Source organism: Petromyzon marinus, chromosome 56 (genome assembly GCF_048934315.1).
Source record: "Petromyzon marinus isolate PM22_M1 ecotype Great Lakes invasive population chromosome 56, UKy_Petmar_22M1.pri1.0, whole genome shotgun sequence".
NCBI lineage: Eukaryota > Metazoa > Chordata > Hyperoartia > Petromyzontiformes > Petromyzontidae > Petromyzon > Petromyzon marinus.
Window position 1 is genome coordinate 9,500,756 of NC_133722.1, and position 12,958 is coordinate 9,513,713.

The window sequence follows — 12,958 nt, forward strand, 5'->3', positions numbered from 1 at the left end:
ATAGACTCGCACACAGACCTATAGACTCACACAGAGACCAATATACTCACACACAGACCCACAGACTCACATACAGATACCCATAGACTCGCACAGAGACCCACAGTCTCACACAGAGATCCATAGATTCACACAGACACCCGTTGGTGTACGGTGCTATTTCAGGAATATTTTGATGTTTTTTTTCCTGGATTTTCTGTTTGCACAGTCACATAGTCACTTTAAGATGTTTCCTTGTTCATGTTTTTGTTTGTTGCGGTTGCACCCGATTCAAGAGCCAAATGGCTCACAGGGCTATACCAAATAAATGAACTATGGAACATAGTTTGTTGTCCTTCCCCCCGCACCTCCAATTAGCGCGGTTGGCTACGTACGGTGCAAAAGAAGTTCTACATGCATAGACACATTGCGGGTCACCTGGTTCGACCGATAACAATTCACCAGCATTGGTTTCGGCCAAGCCTCCTGCCTGCCTCTGATGACGACGACGAAGAGGCACCGAATGTTGAAACCTGGCCCAGCGCTTTGGCTATGACGATGGTGACTACGATGATAGTGACGACGACTGCTGATGATGCTGACGATACTGATGATGATGATGCTGCTGATGATGTTGATGATGCTGATGACGATGATGATGGTTGTACGCACAGCCCCGCCCCATAGACAGTAGTTCTGCTGATGGGTTCAAGCCGGAGCGGATCAAAGGCGACATCTCCTTCAGAAACATCCACTTCTCTTACCCCTCCCGGCCTGACGTTCAGGTACCTCGTCGCTCACCACCTCGTTGCTCGCCACCTCATCGCTCGCCACCTCGTCACTCACCACCACGTTGCTCACCACCACGTCACTCGCCACCACGTCGCTCACCACCCTGTCACTCACCACCACATCGCTCACCACCACGTCGCTCACCACCACGTCTTATCACTGTCTCTTTATCACCATTTCCACCCCATCAAGACCACCCCATCACTGACACTCCATCAGTGCCTCCACAAATGCCTCCACCTCATCACCACCGTGAGATCCTCATGGGATATTGAAGGATTTTGTGGGATTGAGGGATTGTGTGAGATTGTGGGATTTTATGGGATTGCGTGGGATTGATGGATCCTATGGGATTTTGTGAGATTGTGTGGGATTGAGGGATTTTATGGGATTGTGTGGGATTGCGACTGGATTCTGTTGGATTGTATGAGATTGTGTGAGATTGTGAGCGATTGTGTGGGATTGAGGGACTCTATGAGATTGTGAGGGATTGTGTGGGATTGAGGGATTCTAAGGGATTCTATGGGACTGCGACTGGATTCTAATGGGATTTCGAGAAGTTAATGCATTGTGTGAGGGATTCCATCGGAGTTGTGAGAGATTGCGCGGTGATGCTGTGGGAATGCGTGGGACGGTGAGGGTCGTATATTGAGGGATTGCTACTGTGGCCCTGCAGATCCTCAAGGGGCTGAACCTGGAGGTGGAGAGCGGCAAGACGATCGCCCTGGTGGGCAGCAGCGGCTGCGGCAAGAGCACCACCATCCAGCTGCTGCAGAGGTTCTACGACCCCAGCGCCGGCGAGGTGCGTGTGTGTGTGTGTGCGTGTGCACGTGTGTGTGTGTGTGTGCGTGTGTCGGGGAGCGGTGGTGCAGCGGTTAGCGCTACGCTGCGCTACCAACCCGACGACCCGGGTTCGATTCCCGCTCGCGGTCAACACCGGTGACGATTATCTGAACCGGTCCTGGTCCTCCCCTAGGTCGACTCGGCCTCGAATGAGTACCTGGCGCGATGTGTGGTAAAGATCGCCACTGGGGAGACAAAGACGGCCGGGCGTGGTGCTGGCCACCCACCCCCTCGTGTGCCGTGCCGGCCTTCATAGGTGCTGCTTCTCGTGAACAGCACTTGCCCCTAAAGTCTGTTACAGGCTGTACAGGGGGATCTTTGTATTTGTGTGTGTGTGTGTGCACGTGTGTCTATGCGTATATGTATGTGTCTGTGTTTAACGGAGGAGCGACGCTCACAACGAGCGGAGCGCTGGGTGGCTAAAGCACAGCAGGTTGGCACAGCAGGTTGGCACAGTAGGGGGCACAGGTGGTGCATCAGCCAGCCATCTCAGTCATCTTAGTCGACCCGTGGCACCTGGGTCTGCTCCCGTGACCTCCGGCCAGCGGGCGTTCGACACTTCACGTGGCCTCAAGGTGCACATGGCCTGGCACAAGCGTCGTGGTGACGTCACCGCCACTTAGTAGCGAATGGCGGTTGTTGTTGTGTTTAACGGTGGTTCAGCGGTTAGTCCTGTCAGCTGGTGTGATCCTGTCAGCTGGCGCAAAGTCTTTTGTCCGCTGGTCCTGTCCGGCAACAGCAGTGGCAGCATTGATCGGGGCGGCCTTGCAGGGCTGCGCCTCTTCCCGCGTGACTCACCCCCCACCCTCCCCCACCCCCCCCCACCTCCCCCCACCCCCGGCGCGCAGGTGCTGGTGGACGGTCGCGACGTGCGCTCGCTGGGCGTGCGCTGGCTGCGCGAGCACATCGGCGTCGTGAGCCAGGAGCCCGTGCTCTTCGCCGCCACCATCGGCGAGAACATCCGGCACGGTCGCGAGGACGCCAGCGACGCCGACGTGGAGCGAGCGGCTCACGAGGCCAACGCCTTCGACTTCATCTCGCGCCTGCCCGAGGTGCCGGCCCCCCCCCCCTCCCCCCCCCCCTCCATCCCCCCCACCGCGTTGTGCCGTGCCGGGCGATGCTGCGGCACCGCCTGTGTCACGAGTGGCAGCGGTCGGTCGGTCGGTCGGTCGGTCGGTCGCCCCGCTCGCGTGGGCCGGCCAGGCTCACGGCCCTGCTGAGCCTCCTTGGTCTGGCGCGTGGGGGCGTGGTGGTTCGCTCGCCGGCTTGGGGGGGGGAGGGGGCTTCGTTTCTCGCCACTCGCCCTCCCCCCCAGCTTGTTTGGGGTGGGGTGGGCTATGGAGCCCCAGAAGAAGATGCTCGCTATAATTGTACGGTCAACGGGTGAAAGTAAACACGCAGGTGCTGAGCGAGAAACCATCATCCATATCCTTAGCTCTTTCGGTAAAGTCACGTTGAAGGGAAACAATAAAATAATAAAATATATATACAACAATAAAAAAAATTCTCACGACGTTTCGACCATAACGCAAACGGTCGTCATCAGGTGTGAAAAAACCAACGGCACTTTCTTCAAATGTTTCTTGCCGTTGGTTTTTCACACCTGATGATGACCGTTTGTGTTATGGTCGAAACGTCGTGACAATTTTTATTGTTTCATATATATTTTATTATTTTATTGTTTCCCTTCAACGTGACTTTACCGAAAGAGCTAAGAATATGAATTACTGCAGTCACGAAAGCTTTTAAATGAAAATTTAAACCATCATCCAGTCGGGCAGGCGGGCGGGGGTTGTGGTGACGTCCGGCGCGGTGCGTAACCGTCGGCGCTCGTTCCCAAGCGCCGTGATCAAAGGTTTAAAGCTTTCGTGACTGCAGGAATCCAAACTCTTTGGCTCTATCGGTAAAGCCACGTAGGTGTAAAATAAAATAAATCGCGACGTTTCGAGTGCAACACAAACAATCATTATCAGGTGGGGAAACCCACAGCAATAAAAAAAAAATTCTTGAATTTTTTTATTGCTGTGGGTTTCCCCACCTGATGATGATTGCTTGTCTTGCAATCGAAACGTCGTGATCTATTTCATTTTACACCTACGTGACTTTACCGAAAGAACAAAAGAGTGTAGTGATCAAAGGTGTTGCCGGATGGTCGGTTGGACTTGTCGAATCACTTTGATGGCAAAGCGTTGGGTGACTCCTGGCCAACATCACCACCACCACCACCACCTCCGATGATGATGATGATGATGATGGTGACGTCAACTATCACGCCTTGGATGGCGTCCTGAGAGAGACCGCGGCAATTGCGTCGCCCTTCCCTCGCTCCACCTTGAGCTTGAGCGTGTTCATCGCTTGGGAGTTGGGGGGGGGGGGGGGGGAGAGCGGAGGTGCAGCGGTTAGCGCACACGAACCCGGCAAGAGATTACGCCCCCGTTGATTTCCCGCTCACGCGGCCAATAACCGGGTATCTGAACGGGGTCCCCCCCCCCTCCACTAGGTCGACTCAGCCTTAAATGAGTACCTGGTACGGCGTGTAAGTAATAATAACAATCGTCAGCACTGGGGATACAAAGGTGGCCGGACGTGGTTGCTGGCCGCACTCGCCCCCGTGGTGTGCCCTGCCGGCCTTCACAGGGTGCTGCGACTCGCTGCAAACTCCCGAGCGAGTCAACAACATCGGGGGAATCACTTAAACCAGTTCCTGTGCCTCCCCTAGGTCGACTCAGCCTAAAATGAGCAGCTGTTGCAGTGTGCAAACATGAGCACTGGGGGAGACAAAGGTGGACGGGCGTGGTGCTGGCCACCCAACCCCGCGTGTCAACGTGCCGGGCTGTGTACTGTGCAGGAGGTCGTGGGTTCGATCCCAAACCTGACGATGCCTGCTGATGTATATTTGGAGTCTGCGTGTGTCTCTCTCTCTCATCATCATCACGGTGGCTAGGAGATGTTAACTACCTCGCCTGGTATACAGGAAGTCGTGGGTTCGATCCCGACCCTGACCCCTGCTGTATATTTGGAGTTTGCGTGTCTTTCTCTCTCTCATCATCACGGTGGCTAGGAGATGTTAACTACCTCGCCTGGTGTGCAGGAGGTCGTGGGTTCGATCCCATCCCTGACGCCTGCTGCTGTATATTTGGAGTTTGCGGTGTCTCTCTCCCCGCGTAGTCGCGTGGATTTTTGTCCGGCTCCTTCGGTTTTCCCCTCCACGTTGAGAATCGACGTCGCCACGCATTTAGAGTTTTCGGCTGCTTTGGATTCCCACAAGATAAGCCGCCAATTAGTTGAGAGATAATTCGCGATAGCCGGGTCGCTTCTGAAAACGAGCTACACGAGCAGCTCCGTCGTCCTTGCCTCGTAAATAACTAAATACTTGCTCCCCCCCCAAGAGTGTGTGTGGGCCACACGGGATGATGCAGATGTCCCTTGGTCGTGTTTGTATCGGTTACACATCGATTGTGTTCGTGTAAGGTGAGCCGAGCGCCTCGCTTGTGAAATTTGCCACGATACCCGGCACATGCACGCCAAACAAAGACAAAGATACCCCGTGGAGCCTTTAGCCGACTGTTGGGGCAAGTGCTGTGAGTCAGTGGCACCTATGAAGGCCGTCACGGCGCACGAGGAGAGGGTGGGGTGGGCTTTGGGGGGGTTTGGGTGGGGGCCCAACACCACGCCTGGCCGCCTTTGTCTCCCCAGTGGTGATGATTAACCACACTACCGCACCAAGTACTCAGTTGTTGACCTAGGGGGTGCCAACACCGTGAGCGGGAATCGAACTTGGGTAGCCGGGTTCCTAGCGCTAACCACTACCGCCACCACTCACGCCACCCCCCTGCCCCCACCACTGGGCCACCCACCGCCCCCTACCGCCGCCACCACCACCACAACCACTGGGCCATCCACCACCACCACTGCCACAACCATTGGGCCATCCACCACTGCCACAACCACCACTGCCACAACCACTGGGCCATCCACCACCACCACTGCCACAACCACTGGGCCATCCACCACTGCCACAACCACTGGGCCACCCACCACTGGGCCACCCACCACTGCCACAACCACCACCGCCACAACCACCGGGCCGCCCCCACCACCACCCCCCGCCCCCACCACCACCCCCCGCCACCCGCCACCACCACCACCCCCCGCCACCACCACCACCACCCCCACCACCCCCCCCACCACCACCACCCCCACCACCACCACCACCCCCACCACCACCCCCACCACCACCCCCACCACCACCCCCACCACCACCCCCACCACCACCCCCACCACCACCCCCACCACCACCACCCCCCCCACCACCACCCCCACCCCGTGCTAAATATAACCCCAGCACAGCAGCAGCCAGAGGCTGTAGAACCGGTTTCTTTTTTAGCCGAAAAAACGGAAAACCCGCCCGGCTGTCCTCGGCTGTCCCTCCTTTGACATGCGACTCTGTCCGGTTTTGTTTTATAATAAACGGATTCTTAAAATGCTTGGCGCTGATGCCCCCCCCCCCCATTCCTGTACATTCCATGGGGGGGGGGGGTATCAGGTTCTTCCCGCATCCCTGAACCTACGTAATGCTTGACATCTTCACCAGCAGCGGTGGTCGATCCACTGCTGGATGAAGGCCACCTCCATCATCATCAGCCGTGGTGTGTCCACTGCTAGATGAAGGCCACCATCGTTAGCGCCGTGGTCTACCTACTGCTGGATGAAGGCCACCTCGAGCTTCCATGGGTGACGACGACGACGATGTTATCGGCCGCTGCAGTGAGCTACCATGCGTGGCCAAGAGCTAAATCGCTCCGCGGGGCTTTGCCCGACGAATCGTTTTTTTTGGCAGCCAGCGTGTGGACGCTGTGCCAAGCACTCTGCAGCGAGGTGTCGTCGGGTGCCTTACGCCAACATTTGTTGACGGAATACATTCCGTCACGTTTTTATTATTTTATTTTTGTTACGAGCATCGAGATGCACGGGGGTGGTGGGAGGGGGGTGCCGTTGGGTTCGTGGGGCCCGATTTAATCGCTTTCAAAGAATGCAACCCGTCTTGCGGACGCCGTGACGGGAACGTTCCTGCAACGGCGTCTCCTCGTGTCGCTTACAAATGGGCAGACTTTCAGGTTCTAAAGATTAGGGTCTGCCTCGAAAGAAACAATCATACCTACACGCGCGTGCGTGTGTGTGTGTGTGTGTGAGGTGTGCGCGTGTGTGTGTGTGTGTGAGGTGTGCGTGTCTGTGTGAGGTGTGTGTGTGTGTGAGGTGTGTGAGGTGTGTGTGTGAGGCGCGCATGTGTGTGTGTTTTGCCAGAGGGAGGGCGGCACAGGCGGTGCATCGGCCAATCATCAGTCGGTCAAGCCACTTCACCGTGACCTTCTGCCACTTCACGTGGCCTTGACGTGCACATAGCCGGGCGCAAGCGCTGTGGTGACGTTACCGCCGCTTAGTGGCGAATGGCGGTTGTTATTAACATGTATGTGTGGGGAGTGGTAGTGCAACGGGTTAGCTCGCTGCACTACGAAACCACCAGTGGCGATTATCCGAATCGGTTCGGCGTCTCCCCTAGGTCCACTCGGCCTCAAATGAGTACCTTGGGGCGGTGTCTAAACATTTCCACTAGAGAGACAAAGGTGGAAGGGCCTGGTGTTGGCCACCCACCCCCTCATGATGCGTGCCGGCCGTCACAGGCGCGACTCGCTAACAGCACTTGCGCCAACAGCCTCCGAAGGCTACATGGGGGATATTTGTCTTTGTTCTATATGGGGTAGCAGGGACAGCGGCTTAAGTGCTGCGCTATGATCTAAAAAAAAGGCTGTAGATTATTACGATCATCATATGTATACACACATGACAATAGCGTATGAGATTATGTTCGTGTAACACATACTTTGATCAGCATTGAGATACAAGTCTGGTCTGGTTTTAAGAGTGGCGGCAGTCACGTGGCGCAGAGGGTGATGACAGTCAAATGGTACACAAATTTGTAGTAGTCACATGTTTAAGAGGGTGGCGGCAGTCACGTGGCAGTCTCATACCACAGGGTGGTGGCAGTCACACGGCACACATGGTGGCAGCAGTCGTACGTCACACACACGGAGGGTGGCGGCAGTCATTCATCACACACACACACACACGCAGGGTGGCAGCGATAACGTGTTGGCGCCGTGTCCTGCCCTTCCAGAAATTCAAGACGATGGTGGGCGAGCGTGGGGCGCAGCTGTCGGGCGGACAGAAGCAGCGCATCGCCATCGCGCGCGCCCTCGTGCGCAACCCCAAGATCCTGCTGCTGGACGAGGCCACGTCGGCGCTGGACACGGAGAGCGAGGCCATCGTGCAGTCCGCCCTTGACAAGGTGTTCCCTTCTGTCCCTCTGGGCGTCGGAGAAGCAGCGGCACCGAGTTTATCACGAGCTCTGCGTGCGTGCGTGCGTGCGTGCTGGGTGTGGAGAAGCAATTAGGCGGTGTCAGGGGGCGGGGGGGGGGAGGTCACCAGATGGATTCCGTTCGGAGCGCCTCCTGTCGAGAGCGTGCGTGGGGCGACGGCCGTGAGCGGCGATGCGGGTCGCTCTTCACCACGGTCGCGGATTCGCGCAGAGACCCGTAGACCGGCACAGAGACCCATAGACACGCACAGAGACCCGTAGACACGCACAGAGACCCATAGACACGCACAGAGACCCGTAGACACGCACAGAGACCCATAGACACGCACAGAGACCCATAGACACGCACAGAGACCCGTAGACTCGCACAGAGACACATAGACACGCACAGAGACCCGTGGACCGGCACAGAGACCCATAGACACGCACAGAGACGCGTGGACCGGCACAGAGACCCATAGACACGCACAGAGACCCGTAGACTCACACAGAGACACAGACACGCACAGAGACACATAGACTCACACAGAGACGCATAGACTCACACAGAGACCCATAGACACGCACAGAGACCCGTAGACACGCACAGAGACCCGTAGACACGCACAGAGACCCGTAGACTGGTACAGAGACCCATAGACACGCACAGAGACCCGTAGACTCACACAGAGAATCAGACTCGCGTAGAGGGTTGCAGACTCGCTTGGACTTGTGTGGAGACCCATAGAGAATCCCACAGAGACCCATAGACTGGCATCGATTGGCAATAGGACGGCGCACCAGACATGCGAGTGGTGGATCGCTCTCCACTGCGGTCCCGATTGGACTCTCGCGGGAGGGAGCGACCGCCGTTACCTCCTCCTCCTCCTCCTCGTCCTCCTCCCCCGCTTGACATTTTGCTTCTCCGCTGCCATCGTCGCTTGCAGGCTCGCCAAGGCCGCACGACGATCGTCATCGCCCACCGGCTGTCGACGATCCGCACGGCCGACGTCATCGCCGGATTCAACGACGGCGTCGTGGTGGAGCAGGGCACGCACGCCGAGCTCATGGAGCGCCGGGGCATCTACCACCTCCTCGTCACCCAGCAGGTGCACCCCCACCCGCCAGGCGCAGTGCGCGGGCGCGTCGATGCAGCTCGGAGTGCCCCCGACCGTATGACCGCACGCAGCAGCAGCAGCAGCAGCAGCCGCAGCCGTTCACCGCTAAGTGTCGGTGACGTCACCACGGCGCCTGTGCCAGGCCAGGTGCGCTCCGAGGCCACGTGAAGTGTCGAAGGCTCGGTGGCAGGAGGTCACGGGACAGACCCAGCAGGTGCCACGGCTCGGCTGAGATGACCGGCTGATGCAGCAGCTGTGCCCCCTACTGCGCAGACTTGGCGCTACCGCATGCGAAGACTCGAGTTCAAAGATTCCCCCATGTAGCTTGAAGACTGTCGGGGCAAGTGCTGTTAGCGATTAACACCACGCCCGGCCGCCTTTGTCTCTGTCGTGGCGATGTTCACACACCGCACCAGGTACTCGTTTGAGGCCGAGTCGACCTAGGAGAGGCCCAGCACCGGTTCAGATAGTCGTCACTCTCGCATGCACACGCACGGTCACGTGCGCGGACTCGCTCAAGATGCCAGACCAGTTCACCGTGCTGCCTGTCGAGCCTCACAGATAATTGATGGCAATTTTTAACGTTCTAAAAATCATTGGGCAGCTGGAATCTGGGCACAGCTTCTTGATGCGAGCAGCTCGCAATCAAACGGCACATCGTCATCATCGTCATCATCGTCATCATCGTCATCATCGTCATCGTCATCATCGTCATCATCGTCATCGTCGTCATCGTGGTCGTCATCGTCGTCTTACCTCCGCATGAGCGCGGCCGGCTCCGTACGGTGCGAAGGAAGTTCAACAGACGTGCGTAACTTGCGCAACATCCCTCCGGAGTCGACTGGCAAACGAGTCGTGCCGCTGTGTGGCGAAGCCGTGGCCCGGAGTTGCTTTAACCGCGCGATGCATTCCGCCCTCCTCCGGCCAGACGCAGGGACAGGATCCTGACGAGGCGGGCGCCGCGGATTTAGACAACCTGGAGGACGACGACGACGACGACAACAACGATGATGATGCGGTGGAGGACGAGGAGGAGGAGGACATCGTGTTGGAGGACGACGAGGTGGTGGCTGCCGGCTCGCACCACCCCGGGCAGGACTCGAACCACGGCGCGCTGGGCGACGCGGCGTCGCTGGCGGGGGCGTCGCACCGCGACGGCACGAGCTCTCGACGCTCTCAGCGGACGGCGAAGATGAGCCGGGCGGAGAAGAGGAGGAGGAAGAAGAAGAGGAAGGCGGAGCAGGGCGAGAAAGCCAAGAGCAAGAAGGAGCTGGAGAAGGAGGAGGTTCGGACTTTTATTTTATTTTTCACCTATCGAGTTGTTTAAAGATTTCCAATGAGGTGTCCGAGTGAAATACCCCCCGCGGCACGGGGATGTCGCTGCCCTCGCTCCCGAGCGACCGCTGGTTAGGTGCTCGCTAAGCTTCGTAGTTGCTGCTCGCCGATATCGCTCGCCCCAACGCTCTGTGACGGCTACATGGGGGAATCTTTGTTTGTGGTGTAGCTAACCGCTACGCTACAAACCACGGCGACCAGAGTTCGATTCCCGCTCACGGCCAACTCCCGGTGACGATCATCTAAACCGGTGCTGGGCCTTCCCTAGGTCAACTCAGCCTCAAATGGGTACCTGATGCAGTGTGTAAAACATCAGCACTGGGGAGACAAAGGCGGCCGGGCGTGGTGCTGGCCACCCACCCCCTCGTGTGCCACAGTGCCGGCCTTCATAGGCGCTGTTCGCTAACAGCACCCGCCTCAACAGTCCGTTACAGGCTACATGAAGGAATCTTTGTGTGTTCACGTGTGTGTCTGCCCGTGTGTGCACGTGTATAGGAGGCCGAGCTTCCAGTGGTGAAGTACTCCCAGATCTTGGCGATGAACCGCCCGGAGTGGCACTTCCTGGTGATTGGCGTCGTGGCGGCGATCGTGAGCGGCGGGGTGCAGCCGGCGTTCGCCGTCTTTTTTGCCAAAATCATCGGGGTGAGAGAGAGCACGAGAGAGAGAGAGAGCACGAGAGAGAGAGAGAGCACGAGAGAGAGAGAGCACGAGAGAGAGAGAGCACGAGAGAGAGAGCACGAGAGAGAGAGCGAGAGAGAGAGAGAGAGAGCGAGAGAGAGAGACACACTTGGCCGTCTCTTTGCGTGCAGCAATTTTTTTACGTTTTCACCCCCCCCCCCCCACCCATTGCACACTTGGGGTTCTCGCCCATTACCCACGTGTTTTAACGAGCTGTGTGTGGAGAGGTTTGCCACACTGGTGGACACGGTAGAGGAGCGGTGGTGTAGCGGCCGGCTACGCTGCGCTACGAAGTTCGATTTCCCGCTCACAGCCAACATCCGGCGACGATTATCTCAAACCGGTCTTGGGCCTCCCTCCTAGGTCGACTCGGCCTCAAATGAGTACCTGGTGTGGTGTGTAAAAAGTAGAAAAAAACAATGCCACCAGGGAGACAAAGGCGGCCGGGCACGGCGGTGTTGACCACCCCACCACCCTCGTGTGACGTGCCGGCCTTAACAGCAGCTTGCCCCAAGCAGTCTGTTTGGGCTAAACGGGGAACCTTTGTCTGTGTCCCGTCACCCAGGTGTTTAACGAGCCAGACCCGCAGGTCAAGAGCACCAAGACCATCACCTACTCGCTCATCTTCCTCCTCCTCGGTGCCATCAGCTTCGTCTCGTACTTCCTGCAGGTGAGCCCCACACCCCCCGACGGGCACCTGGGCAGCTCTACCCACCCATCGGCGGTGCTTGTCTCTAATCGATGTTGCTCGACTCCCCCACCCAACCCCACCCCACCCCACCACTAATTGACGTTTTGTTTACGTGACAAACTTTACTGGCTGTGTCGGGTGGTGGAGAGTCACGACACAATTAGACTTACGCGATCTAACCCAAAAAAAAACCTTTGCGATTATTAATATTGGTCACGCAAAGCCCCCTGTGTGTTAAACGGAGGAGTTCCTGTACGGGGGGGGGGGGGGGGGGGGGGGGGTGGATCTTTGTTTTCTTTGGGGCTGGTGGTGAAGTGGGTGGGGCTGGTGGTGAAGTGGGTGGGGCTGGTGGTGAAGTGGGTGGGGTTGGTGTCGAAGTGGGTGGGGCTGGTGGTGAAGTGGGTGGGGCTGGTGGTGAAGTGGGTGGGGTTGGTGGTGAAGTGGGTGGGGCTGGTGGTGAAGTGGGTGGGGCTGGTGGTGAAGTGGGTGGGGCTGGTGTCGAAGTGGGTGGGGTTGGTGGTGAAGTGGGTGGGGCTGGTGGTGAAGTGGGTGGGGCTGGTGTCGAAGTGGGTGGGGCTGGTGTCGAAGTGGGTGGGGCTGGTGTCGAAGTGGGTGGGGCTGGTGTCGAAGTGGGTGTGGCCGAGCGGCTGAGAGGAGGGGCCTCCATCTCCACGTGTGTCGTCCCTGTTGAGTCGTCCCTGACAGGCGTCAACGTGTCGTGCGTGTCTCGGCTTTCCCAGGGCGTGATGTTCGGCAAGGCCGGCGAGATTCTCACCATGCGAGTGCGCGGCCTCCTTTTCAAGGCCATTCTGCGACAGGTGCGTGTCGTCATCATCATCATCGTCGTCGTCGTTGTCATGGTCATCATCATCGTCGTTGTCATGGTCATCATCGTCGTCGTTGTCATGGTCATCATCATCGTCGTTGTCATGGTCATCATCAACGTCGTCGTTGTCATGGTCATCATCAACGTCGTTGTTATGGTCGTCATCATCATCGTCGTTGTCATAGTCATCATCTCATGGTTGTCATCATCGTCGTCGTTGTCATGGTCATCATCTCATGGTTGTCTTCGTCATCATCAACGTCGTTGTCATGGTTGTCATCGTCATGGTTGTCGCCATCATCGTCATGGTTGTCATCATGGTTGTCGTCATCATTATCATC

The 12,958-nt window shown here is 57.6% G+C and overlaps 1 protein-coding gene across 1 annotated transcript in view; it reads left to right on the top strand.

The window, feature by feature from the left end:
• Positions 1-12,958, top strand: part of LOC116954780 (ATP-dependent translocase ABCB1-like) — a 44,057-nt gene that overhangs the window by 20,660 nt on the left and 10,439 nt on the right. Inside the window, exons 12-20 of the mRNA XM_032975580.2 lie at positions 654-764; positions 1,448-1,573; positions 2,463-2,666; positions 7,790-7,960; positions 8,917-9,078; positions 10,016-10,372; positions 10,918-11,064; positions 11,666-11,770; positions 12,532-12,609. Of these exons, the coding sequence (XP_032831471.2) occupies positions 654-764; positions 1,448-1,573; positions 2,463-2,666; positions 7,790-7,960; positions 8,917-9,078; positions 10,016-10,372; positions 10,918-11,064; positions 11,666-11,770; positions 12,532-12,609 (1,461 nt within the window). The remainder of the gene's footprint in view (positions 1-653; positions 765-1,447; positions 1,574-2,462; positions 2,667-7,789; positions 7,961-8,916; positions 9,079-10,015; positions 10,373-10,917; positions 11,065-11,665; positions 11,771-12,531; positions 12,610-12,958) is intronic.